Genomic DNA, 13,593 nt, shown 5'->3' on the forward strand with positions numbered 1-13,593 from the left:
TTGTTTGTGAATAGATTTAACGCTTTTGGAGACAAATTCAAAAGGAAAGGATGTGGTCGAATAAATTATTAGAATTCGCAAAGCGAGGTAAGTGTCGTGGTTAACCTTGACTTGAGGGAATAGAATCCTTAAACTATTTGTTATGTGAAATGCATGTGAACGACGTATATGCGAGGTGACGAGTGTCTATACGTCGTCAAATTAATTGTTTGCATAATTACTTGAAAAATCATAAATCATTTTAAATCATGAATTAATTATAATAATAATTATTTCTCTCCTATTCTTTGTCAAATATTAATTCTTGAATTCCTGCATTAATTGTTACATGTTATTTGAATTATGTGTCTTAATTATTATTTGACATTTAGCATATTAAATATTAAACTGCCTATTTTCTCCCTGATTTCCATAATAATTTGCTATTTGTCATTATTTGTTTCATAATTAAATCATAATTATTGTATGCTTTTTGTCTTATAATTTTATATTAATTGTTGCATTTATTGGGAAAATTTCTTCTATAAGAACTTGTAAATGAATATATTGGAGGAGCGGGTTGCACGCTGCAACAGAATTGATTAAAATGGATATATGGAAGATCGGGTTGCACGCCGCAACAGACTTATTAAAAGTCCATATTGGAGGATCGGGTTGTACGTTGCAACAGACTTATTAAAAGTCCATATTGGAAGATCGGGTTGCACGCCACAACAGACTTATTAAAAGTTTATATTGGAGGATCGGGTTGCACGCCGCAACAGACTTATTAAAAGTTCATATTGGAGGATCGGGTTGCACGCCGCAACAGACTTATTTAAAAGTCGATATATATATATATTGGGGGATCAGGTTGCATGCCGCAACAGACTTGATGGAAATGAATATATTGGAGGAGTGGGTTGCACGCCGCAATAGAATTGAATATGAATATATTGTGAGAGCGGGTTGTACGCTGCAACGAAAATTGATGGAAATGATAATTGGTTATGACTGCTGAGTTGGCTTCAATTATTATAAATGAGTTACCTGATGTATTTTTATTATTTGTTGTTGTTACTAAGATTGTGTACATATTAATGTAAGTGAACCGCCTTAGCCTCATCAATACTTCGTTGAGGTTAGGCTTAGCACTTACCAGTACATGGGGTTGGTTGTACTGATACTACACTCTGCACTTCTTGTGCAGATTTCGAAGTTGGTCCCAGCGGCGTACCATAGACTTGCTCGGATTTCAGCTATCAGAGGAGACTTGAGGTATAACTGCATGGCATCCGCAGTTCTGAAGTCTCCGTCTAATTTACTTTAGCTGTGTGTTTATTTCCAGACAGCTTTATTTTATTCGGACCCTTATTTGTATTATTCTAGAAGCTTGTGCACTTGTGACACCAAATTCTGGGATGGTATTTAGACACCGTTGATTTATAGATTATTCACTACATTTCAGACTTTACTTCCGCATTTATTTCTTGGTTATTAATAAATTTAAAAAAATTATTTAAATATGGCTAATATTATTCTAACGTTGACTTGCCTAGCAAGTGAAATCTTAGGCGCCATCACAGTCCGAAGGTACAAATGAAAAGCAAGTACAGCCTCTCAGGGCAATAGTCACTCCACTCGTCACAACAACTCAACCACTCGGCTCTCAGCTCTCACCACTCACACTCAGTACTCGCGCTCACTAGGGATGTACAGACAACTCACGTGCTATAATATCCTACACGGACAACTCATGTGCCATAATATCCTTACTTCACCGACAAGCCCTCGGCCTTACTCAGTCCTCAACCTCTCTAGTCTCTCGGGCTCCTATAAATCACAAAGATCAGTCCAAACAAAGATAACATAGTGTATCACCAAATATCCAGAAAGACTGAGGTATAATACGCAAGAAAAATCATGACTGAGTACAAGACAGCAATTAGCAAATAATTCAACAAGTACGCGACCTATGCGGGTCCCAGCAGTACTACAACATAGCCTAAGCATGATTTCTAACATGATTTACAGTCAAATTTCTTCAACACATAGAGAACATATAGCTAATAATAAATTATTCAACTATACAGTTTTCACGGGACAGACCAAGTCACAATCCCCTCGGTGCACGCCCACACGCCCATCACCTAGCATGTGCGTCACCTCCAAAATAACCACATGACACAAAATTCTGGGGTTTCATACCCTCAAGACCAGATTTAAAACTGTTACTTACCTCAAGCCGTGAATTTCTTATTCTGCAATGTCCTTTCCTCATGAATTGGCCTCTAAACACCATGAATCTAGTCATAAATAATTTGTTTCAGTCAATAAAATTCATTGTAATTAATTCCATAAGAAAATGCTAATTTTCCATAAAAATTTGAATTTTATCTCAAAAGTCACCAGTGGGGCCCACATCTCGGAACCCGACAAAAGTTACCAAATCCGGAAGCCCATTCAACCACGAGTCTAACCATACCAATTTTACCAAAATCCGACCCCAACTCAACCCTCAAATCTTCAATTTAAACCAAGAGGGTTTTCAAACTTTTCCAACTTAATTCACCAATTAAATGATAAAAACAACCATGGATTCATGTAATTTAACCAATATTGAATTAAGAACACTTACCCTATTATTTTCCTTGAAAAACTCCCAAACTTCGCCTCTTCCCGAACTTCAATCCGTCAAAAACTGAAAATGGAACGAAGTCCCATTTTCAAAACTTAAACTCTCTGCCCAGACATTTGCTCTACGCGATCGCGAAGAACAATTTTCCATCGCCCAGATTTAACTCTACGCGATCGCGGACTTTCCCATGCGATCATGATGCACAACATCACAGACCTACGCGATCGCGAACCAAACCACGCGATAGCGAAACACAAATGCGTGATTTCCATTTCTGCCCAATTTCCTCTACGCGAACGTGACCTTCTTCACGCGTTCGCGAATAACAAATTCACATAGCTATGCGATCGCGTCCCGCTTCACGCGATCGCGAAGCACAAAATTCCACTGCCTCACATTAGCCCTACGTGATCGCATATATCCCCACGCGATTGCGTAGAACAAAACCCCCACTGACCAACTAAGCTTACACGATCGCAGATGCATTCACGCGATCGCGTAGAAGGAAAACAGCATCAGATATCAGAAAATTCCAGCAGTTATTCAAGTCCAAATGTTTTATCCATTAACCATCCAAAACTCACCCGAGCCCATTGGAACCTCAACCAAATATACCAACAAGTCCTAAAACATCATACAAACTTAGTCGAACCCTCAAATCACCTCAAACAACGCTAAAACCATGAATTACACCCCAATTCAAGCCTAATGAACTTTGAAATTTCTAATTTCTACAAATGACTCCAGAACCTATCAAATCACGTCCGATTGACCTCAGATTTTGCATACAAGTCATAAATGACATAACGGAGGTGTTCAAATTTTTAGAATCAGATTCCGACCCCGATATCAAAAAGTCAACCCCCCGGTCAAACATTCCAAAAATTAAACTTTTGGCATTTCAAGCCTAATTCCACCACGGACCTCCAAATAATTTTTCGGACACGCTCCTAAGTCCAAAATTACCATACGAAGCTATTAGAATCATCAAAATTCAAATTCGAGGTCGTTTACACATAGGTCCATATCCGGTCCTCTTTTCTAACTTAAATTTTATATTATGAGACTAAGTGTCTCATTTCACTCCGAATTCCTTCCGAACCCGAACCAACTAACCCGGTAAATCATAAAAAAACTATAGAGCATAAATTGAGCAGTAAATGGGGGAACGGGGATATAATACTCAAAATGATCAGTTGAGTCGTTACATTCTCCCCCTCTTAAACAAACATTCGTCCTCAAACGGGTTTAGAATAATACCTGGAGTCTCAAATAAGTGTGGATATTTGCTCCGCATCTCCTGCTATATCTCCCAAGTAGCTTATCCGGCTAGATGGCCTCTCCACTGCACCTTCACTGATGTTATGTTCTTGGACCTCAGTTTTCGAACCTGCCGGTCTAAAATAGTCACCAGCTCCACATCATAAGTCAAATTACCGTCCAGTTGCACTGTACTGAAATCCAGAATATGAGACGGATCCCCGACATATTTTCGGAGCATGGATACATGGAACACTGGATGAACACCTGATAGGCTAGGTGGCAAAGCAAGTTTATAAGCCACCTCTCCAATTTCCTTAAGTATCTCAAAAGGCCCAATATACCGAGGGATCAATTTGCCTTTCTTCCCGAACCTCAACACACCCTTCATTGGTGAAATCTTGAGCAGAACCTTCTCCCCAGCCATGTAAGCAACATCACGGACTTTCCTGTCGACATAACCCTTCTGTCTAGACTGCGATGTGCGAAGCCGTTCCTGAATCACTTTGACCTTCTCTAAAGCATCGTGAACCAAGTCAGTACCCAATATTCTAACCTCACCCGGCTCAAACCAACCCACCATAGACCGACACCGACTCCCATATAAAGCTTCATGCGTAGCCATCTGAATGCTTGACTGGTAGCTATTATTGTAAGCAAACTCCGAGAGTGGCGGAAATTGATCCCAAGAACCCCCAAAATCAATTACACAAGCACATAGCATATCCTCCAATATCTGAATAGTGCGCTCGGACTGTCCGTCCGTCTGAGGGTGAAACTCAACTGAACCTGTGTGCCCAATTCTCGCTGCACTGCTCTCCAAAACTGTGATGTAAACTGCGTGCCCTGATCTGAAATGATGGACACCGGCACACCGTGTAAGCGAACAATCTCGTGAATATAAATCTCAGCTAACCTCTCCGAAGAATAATTAGTACCAACTGAGATAAAATGTGCGAACTTGGTCAATCGATCTACAATCACCCAAACAACATCAAACTTTCTCAAGGTCCGTGGGAGCCCAACTACGAAATCCATGGTAATACGCTCCCGTTTCCACTCCGGAATTTCAAGTCTCTGAAGCAATCCTCCCGGCCTTTGATGTTCATACTTTACCTTTTGACAATTTAGACACCGAGCTACAAACCCAACTATATCTTTCTTCATCCGCCTCCACCAATAGTGCTGCCTCAAATCCTGATATATCTTTGCGGCACCTGGATGAATGGATTACAAAGAACTGTGAGCTTCCTAGAGAATCAACTCACACAAACCATCAACATTAGGCACACATAGCATGCCATGCATCCGTAATACACTGTCATCTCCAATAGTGACTTCCTTGGCATCACCGTGCTGAACCGTGTCCTTAAGGACAAGCATATGTGGATCATCATACTGGCACTCTCTGATGTGATCATATAAAGAAGACCGAGAAACCAAACAGGCCAAAACTCGATTCAGCTCGAAAACATCCAATATAACAAACTGGTTGGCCAAGGCCTGAACATCCAAGGCTAAAGGCCTCTCTGTTACCAGTAAGTATGCTAAGCTGCCCAAACTCTCCGCCTTACGACTCAAGGCATCGGCCACCACATTGGACTTTCCGGGATGATAGAGAATGGTAATGTCATAATCCTTAAGTAACTCTAACCACCTCCGCTGCCGCAAATTAAGATCTTTCTTTTTGAACAGATGTTGTAGACTCCGATGATCGGTATATACCTCACACTGGATACCGTACAGGTAATGCCGCCAAATTTTCAAGTCATGAACAATAGCTGCTAACTCAAGATCGTGGATTGGATAATTCTTCTCATGTACCTTTAACTGTCTGGACGCATAGGAGATTACTCTACCGCCTTGCATCAGTACTGCACTGAGACCAATACACGACGTGCCACAATACACAGTATAAGACTCTGAACCTGTATGCAACACCAATACTGGAGTTGTAGTCAAAGTTGTCTTGATTTTCTGAAATCTCTCTTCACACTCATCCGACCACCTGAACGGAGCACCTTTCTGGGTCAATTTAGTCATAGGCGATGTAATAAACGAGAATCCCTCTACAAAACGACGATAATAACTGGCCAAGCCAAGAAAACTCCGAATCTCAGTAACTGAAGATGGTCTGGGCCAACTCTGAACTGCCTCTATTTTCTTCGGATCCACCTTAATTCCTTCACTGGGCACTATATGTCCCAAGACTGCCATCGAACTAAGCCAGAACTCACACTTAGAGAATTTGGCATAAAGTCTCTCCTCTCTCAGCCTCTGTAATACAATACCCAAGTGTTGTGCAAGGTCCTCCTGGCTACGTGAGTACACTAGAATATCATCAATAAATACTAATACAAATAAATCAAGATATGGCTGGTACACACTATTCATCAAATGCATAAATGCTGCTGGGGCATTGGTTAGCCCAAAAGACATCACAAGAAATTTGTAGTGGCCATAACGAGTTCTGAATGCCGTTTTTGGAATATCCGAATCTCGAATTTTCAACTGGTGAAACCCCGATCTCAAATCAATTTTGGAGAACACACTCGCTCCGTGAAGCTGGTCAAATAAGTCATCAATACGCAACAAAGGATATTTATTCTTGATTGTAACTTTGTTCAACTACCTATAATCAATGCACATCCGCATAGTACCATATTTTTTCTTCACAAACAGAACCGGTACACCCCAAGGTGACACACTAGGCCTAATAAACCCCTTTTCAAGGAGTTCCTGAAGTTGCTCTTTCAATTCTTTTAACTCAGCTGGTGTCATACGATACGGAAGAATAGAAATAGGTTGAGTTCCTTGCACCAAGTCAATACCGAAATCAATATCCATGTCGGGTGGCATACCCAGCAAGTCTGCAGGAAATACATCCGAAAAGTCTCGCACGACAGGTACTGAATCAATAATAGAAGTATCTCCATCAACATCTCTCACAAAGGCCAAGTATGACAAGCATCCCTTCCCAACCATACGTTGGACCTTCAAATAAGAAATTACCCTGCTAGGAACAAGATCTAGAGAACCCCTCCATTCAACCTTTGGCAACCCCGGCATTGTCAACGTCACGATTTTTGCGTGACAGTCCAGAATAGCATGACATGGAGACAACTAATCCATACCCAGGATTATATTGAAATCAACCATACCGAGTAATAAGAGATCAACCCTAGTCTCCAGTTCCCCAATAGTTACCACACACGACTGATACACATGATCCACAGTAATAATATCGCCTACCGGTGTAGATACACAAACAGGTGAAACTAAGGACTCACAGGGCATATCCAGATAATGAGCAAAATATGATGATACATATGAATAAGAAGAACCAGGGTCAAATAATATAGAAGCCACCCTGTGGCACACTGAAACAATACCTGTGATCACTGTATCTGAAGCAATACCATCTGTCCTGACAGGAAAAGCATAGAATCGGGCCTGAACGGCCTCCCCCTCTTGGACGACCCCTACCTGCCTGACCCCCACCCCGAGCTGGTTGGGCAGGTGGTGTAACTGCTGGTGCTGGTGCCGTCGGTCGAGAACTCTGTTGTAGAGCCCCACTCAACAACCTAGGACAATCTCTCTTGTAATGACCTAATTCACCGCACTCGAAACAACCCCTCCTCTTACGAAACTGCTGCTCCTGATAACCCAAAGAATTACCTGTAGAAGCCTGAGCGGACGAGGCATGATCAAAACTCTGCACTGGTAGTGAACTGAATGAAGACTGGCCTGAGTGAGCATTGTAAGAACCGTGGCTAGCATGAGAGGGACGACCCGTCTGAGCATATTTTAAAAATGACCCCTACCGCGGTAAAACTGACCCTTTGAAGGAACACCACTGAAATCACCTGAACCACGAGGCCTCTTAGCCTCCCTCTCAATCCGCTCTTGGCTGCGAACCATCTCAATCTGACGAGCAATGTCGAAACCTCATCGAAAGTATCACCAGACACTCTCTCTCTAGTAATGAGTAATCGCAGCTAAAAGTGAGGCCATCTATGAACCTCCTGATCCTTTCCCTGTCTGTGTGAATCAACCAAATAGCATGACGGGCCAATTCTGAAAATCTCATCTCATATTGTGTCACGGACATATCACCCTGACGAAGCTGCTCAAACTACCTGTGCAACTCCTCTCTAGGGAACTGAGGCACGAACTTCTCCAGGAATAGACCAGAACACTGCTTCCAGGTAAGGGTTGCTGCACCAATTGGCCTACACCTCTCGTAAGCCTCCCACCATCTGAAGGCCGCCACAGAAAACTAAAAAGTAGTGAATGAGACCCCACTGGTCTCTAAAATACCTTATGTCCGAAGCATCCGTTGACACTTATCTAGAAAATTATGAGCATCCTCTGACTCCGCACCGCTAAAAGATAAAGGTTGAAGCCTCTCAAATCTCACAAGTTTCCTCTGCTCATCATCTGCCATAATAGGAACTACCGGGGCTTGAGAAGCTACAGCAGTCTGGGTAGGTAGTGCCCTCCATATCTGAAGTCCCTGTACTACCTAGTCTGGAGTACGGGCAACAGGGGTATGAGTACCTTCCCCGGCCTGAGAAGTGGCAGGTGCGGCCTGAGCCGAAACCACTTGAGCCAGACCAGTACAAGCTGCTAATATCTGGGCCAAAGTCTCTTGAAGGCCTGGAACCTCAATTGGCACAGTTGGTGCCTGAGCTGATCCTGTCGGCTCAGCTATATCTGGAATCTTCTCCTGAACTGGAGCAACTAGTGGTACTACAGGTGCTGGTCCAACTGTGGTACGAGCTACACCTCGACCTCTACCTCGACCCCGGCCTCTACCACGTCCCCGGCCTCTCGCGGCCCTAACTAGTGGCACTGGTGGATGACCGTCTAATCCGGTAGTACGTGTCCTCACCATCCGTGAGAGAATAGAATAACAGAAATTTAGTTTCTGGAATCAACAAATTCGCACGATAGAATAAAAGAAAGTGAAATTTTCCTAAGGGTTCTGCACCCTCTCGAAGATAAGTGCATACTTCTCCGTACCGATCCGCAAGACTCTACTAAACATGCTCATAACTCGTGAGACCTATGTCACCTAAAGCTATGATACCAACTTGTCACGACCCAAAATCCCAACATGTCATAATGGCGCCTATCTCGATACTAGGAAAACCGATAATTTCAAAAAACTACAATTTCTCTTAAGTTTGAAAATATATTATTTAAATATAATACAGAATCCCACAAATACTGATGCAAACACTCCCCAAAATCTGGTGTCACTGAGTACATGAGCATCTAATATGGATATAAGGCAAAACAAAATTGTCTATAATAGTCTAAGGCCAAATACAGTAAACAAGGAGATAGAGAAGGAGAGACGAGGTCTGCAAAACACGGCAGCTACCTTTGAATCTCCGGAAAGTCAACTGTGCGAGAAAATCAACACTCGCTATGTCCGGAAGCACCTGGATCTACACACGATGTGCAGGGTGTAGTATGAGTACAACCAACTCAGCAAGTAACAATAATAAATAAGGAATTGAAGATAGTGACGAGATACACAGTCATAGTTCATTTCCAGTAATTCCAACAGAGAATAGACATGCTTTCAAATCCAGTAGTTTAATTCAAATCAATTTATGCAGTCCAAGTTCATGTAATTCAGATATAAAATCTTTCAGATAATTTCACAACAATAACAAATAGCAACTAAGTGCAACAACGAATGAAAAGCAAGTACAGCCTCTCAGGTCAACAGTCACTACACTCGTCACTACAACTCAACCACTCGGCTCTCAGCCCTTGTCACTCACAGTCAATGGGTACCCGCGCTCACTGGGGGTGTACTCCGGAGGGGCTCCTACAGCGAAAGCTCCATAATCTGCATGGACAACTCACGTGCTATAATATCTTGCACGGACAACTCACGTGCCATAATATCCTTACCTCACCGACAGGCCCTCGGCCTTACTTAGTCCTCAACCTCTCTAATCTCACGGGCTCTCAGAAATCACAAAGATCAGCCCAAACAAAGATAACATAGTGTATCAACAAATATCCAGAAAGACTAAGGTATAATACGCAAGAAAAATCATGATTGAGTACAAGATAGTAATTAGCAAATAATTCAACAAGTACGCGACCTCTGCGAGTCCCAACATTACTATAACATAGCCTAAGCAGATTTCTAATATGATTTACAGTTAAATTTCTTTAACACATAGAGAGCATATAGCTAACAATAAATTATTCAATTATACAGTTTCCACGGGACGGACCAAATCACAATCCCCTCGGTGCACGCCACACGCCTGTTACCTAGTATGTGCGTCACCTCCAAAATAATCACATGGCGCAAATATCTGGGGTTTCATACCCTCGGTACCAGATTTAAAACCGTTACTTACCTCAAGCCGTGAAATTCTTATTCTGCAATGTCCTTTCCTCGTGAATTGGCCTCCAAATGCTCCGAATCTAGTCATAAATAATTTTTTTCAGTCAATAAAATTTATTAGAAGTAATTCCATAAGAAAATTCTAATTTTCCATAAAAATCTGAATTTTAGCTCAAAAACTGCCAATGGAGCCCACGTCTCGGAACCCGAAAAAAATTACAAAATCCGGAAGCCCATTTAACCACGAGTCTAACCATACTAATTTTACCAAAATCCGACCCCAACTCTACCCTCAAATCTTCAATTTAAACCAAGAGGGTTTTTAAACTTTTCCAACTTAATTCACCAATTAAATGATAATAACAGCCATGGATTCGGGTAATTTAACCAATATTGAGTTAAGAACACTTACCCCATTATTTTCTTGAAAAACTTTCGAAAATCGCCTCTTCCCGAACTCCAATCTGTCAAAAATTGAAAATGGGACGAAGTCTCATTTTCAAAACTTAAACTCTCTGCCCAGACATTTTCTATACACGATCGCGAACATTCCCCTGTGATCGCGAAGAACAATTTTCCATCGCCCAGATTTAACTCTACGCGATCGCGGACTTTCCCATGCGATCGCGATGCACGACATCACAGACCTACGCGATCGCGGACCAAACCACGCGATCGCGAAACACAAATGCGTGATTTCCATTTCTGCCCAATTTCCTCTACGCGAACACGACCTTCTTCACTCGTTCACGAATAACAAATTCACATAGCTACGTGATCGCGTCCCTCTTCACATGATCGCGAAGCATAAAATGCCACTGCCTCACATTAACCCTACGCGATCATAGATATCTCCACGCGATCGCGTAGAACAAAACCCCCACTCTGACCAACTAAGCCTATGCGATCGCAGACGTATTCACGTGATCGCGTAGAAGGAAACCAGGATCAGATATCAGAAAATTCCAGCGGTTGTTCAAGTCCAAAGTTTTGATCCGTTAACCATCCAAAACTCACCCGAGCCTCTCGGGACCTCAACCAAATAGACCAACAAGTCCTAAAACATCATATGAACTTAGTCGAACCCTAAAATCACCTCAAACAATGCTAAACCCATGAATTACACCCCAATTCAAGCCTAATCAACTTTGAAATTTCTAATTTCTATAAATGACTCCGGAACCTATCAAATCACGTCCGATTGACCTCAAATTTTGCACACAAGTCATAAATAATATTACGGAGGTGTTCATATTTTTAGAATATGATTCTGACCCCGATATCAAAAAGTCAACCCCCGGTCAAACTCCCCAAAAATTAAACTTTTGGCACTTCAAGCCTAATTTCACCACGGACCTCCAAATAATTTTTCGGACACGCTTCTAAGTCCAAAATTACCATACGGAGCTATTGAAATCATCAAAATTTAATTCTGAGATTGTTTATACATAGGTCCATAACCGGTCCACTTTTCTAACTTAAATTTTCAATTATGAGACTAAGTGTCTCATTTCTCTCCGAATTCTTTTCGGACCCTAACCAACTAACCCGATAAGTCATAAAATAACTATAGAGCATACATTGAGCAATAAATAGGAGAACGGGATTATAATACTCAAAACGACCGGCCGGGTCGTTACACGCAGCTTTGTTTTCTTGAATATTTTCATGGTATTAGAGCACTGGTAAAAACGAGTTCATTTTTTTTCTTCTCTTTTCTTTTTTTCGATTTTCCTTTTTGAATAGCCATGGGAGTGACTGATGTTGATCCCAAAAACCCCATAGTAGTTGGGAATTCTCAGATCTATTCATCTCTTTCTGAGCAAGTTGATCCTTGTCATCCCTACTTCCTGACATCTTCGGATAATCCAGGTGTTAACCTGATCAACATCAATTTTGATGGAACCAACTATGCAAACTGGCGTAAGGGAGTGTTGATTTCACTGTCAGCCAAAAATAAATGGGGTTTATTAATGGATCTTGTCCGTGTTCACCTTCTCATTCTCCTTTGATTGATCAGTGGCAGAGGTGCAATGACATGGTCATTGCTTGGCTGCTTAATTCTCGTAGCAGAGATATTGCAGGGAGTGTATCTAATCGGATATGGATGAAGAACTTTAGAATGAATTGGAGGAGAAGTATGGTCAAGCAGATGGTACCAAGTTGTTCCAACTGCAAAGAGAACTTAAAAATATCAGTCAAGGAACAAGTGACATGGTAGGATATTTCACAAAGCTCAAAAGGATATGGGACCAAATGAAGGTACTCAACACTTTTATGATATGCAATTGTGATTGTATGTGTGGAGCAAAGACACACAATGCTAAGATAAACGAGGATCAAAAACTTATTCAACTCCTTATGGGACTTAATGATGCTTATTTTGATGCGATAGAAAGTATCTTGATGATGAAGCCACTACCCTCTATTGCACATGCATATTCTGCATTGCTACATCAGGAATCACAAAGGGAGGTACACTCTAATTCTAGTTCTATAACTGATTCCACTACTTTTAGGACTTCTGGACAAAAGTGGAATGCACAGAGGACTACAAATGACTACAAGTCAACTAATCTGAGCTATAATGCTGGAATTAAGAAGAATGATTTGTATTGTAACTACGGTAAAAAAAACCTTGGCATGTTAAGGAAGAATACTACATATTGGTAGGATATCCACAACATTTTAAGGTAAACAGCAGAGAAGAGGAACTTTTGGGAATCAACAAGCTAACATGGCAATACCTGGAAGGGATTTAAGCTAAGGAATGGCAGGAGAAAGTGTTTCCACTTCAGTTGGAACACAAGGATTCATCAAGGAGCAGTGTGACCAGTTGATCCAAATATTTCAATCTCTTCAAGGAACCCCTATAACTTCCTCTGAACCTATTGCAGTCGCAAATGTAGCTGGTATGTGACATGCTTTGCTTTCCCTTATCACACTTCTTTCAAACTTAACCAAAAATCCTCGGAGTCTAGACAGTGGTGCTACACAATATATGACTTTTGAAAGACACTTGTTGCATGATCTAAGAATATTTCACACACCACTTCTAGTTAATTTGGCCAATTCTTGTAAAGTAAAAGCCTATGTTGTAGGCAATATACTTCTTTCTCAAGGGATGAAACTCTCCAATGTGTCACATGTGCCAGATTTCAAGCATAATCTTTTGTTAGTAAGTTAGTTTGTCAATGATATGAATTATGATTTGTTGTTTACTAAGGCAGGATATGTCTTTCATGATCTAACGAGAAATGAGCCTCTCTTTAGTGAAACCACAGCTGGTCTCTATGTGCTCATGGATGAAACTTCTACATTAGGAATACACTCAATT

The 13,593-nt window shown here is 41.4% G+C and overlaps 1 protein-coding gene across 1 annotated transcript; it reads left to right on the top strand.

Annotated features, from left to right (window-relative positions):
- Positions 1-12,004: 12,004 nt before the first annotated feature.
- LOC142173380 (uncharacterized) lies at positions 12,005-12,929 on the top strand. The gene is made up of 3 exons (XM_075238959.1): positions 12,005-12,187; positions 12,277-12,411; positions 12,570-12,929. The coding sequence occupies exons 1-3, from the start codon at positions 12,005-12,007 to the stop codon at positions 12,927-12,929; spliced, it is 678 nt and encodes a 225-aa protein (XP_075095060.1).
- The last annotated feature ends 664 nt before the right edge of the window (positions 12,930-13,593 follow it).

The sequence above is a fragment of the Nicotiana tabacum genome, chromosome 19 (genome assembly GCF_000715075.1).
Source record: "Nicotiana tabacum cultivar K326 chromosome 19, ASM71507v2, whole genome shotgun sequence".
Classification (NCBI taxonomy): domain Eukaryota; kingdom Viridiplantae; phylum Streptophyta; class Magnoliopsida; order Solanales; family Solanaceae; genus Nicotiana; species Nicotiana tabacum.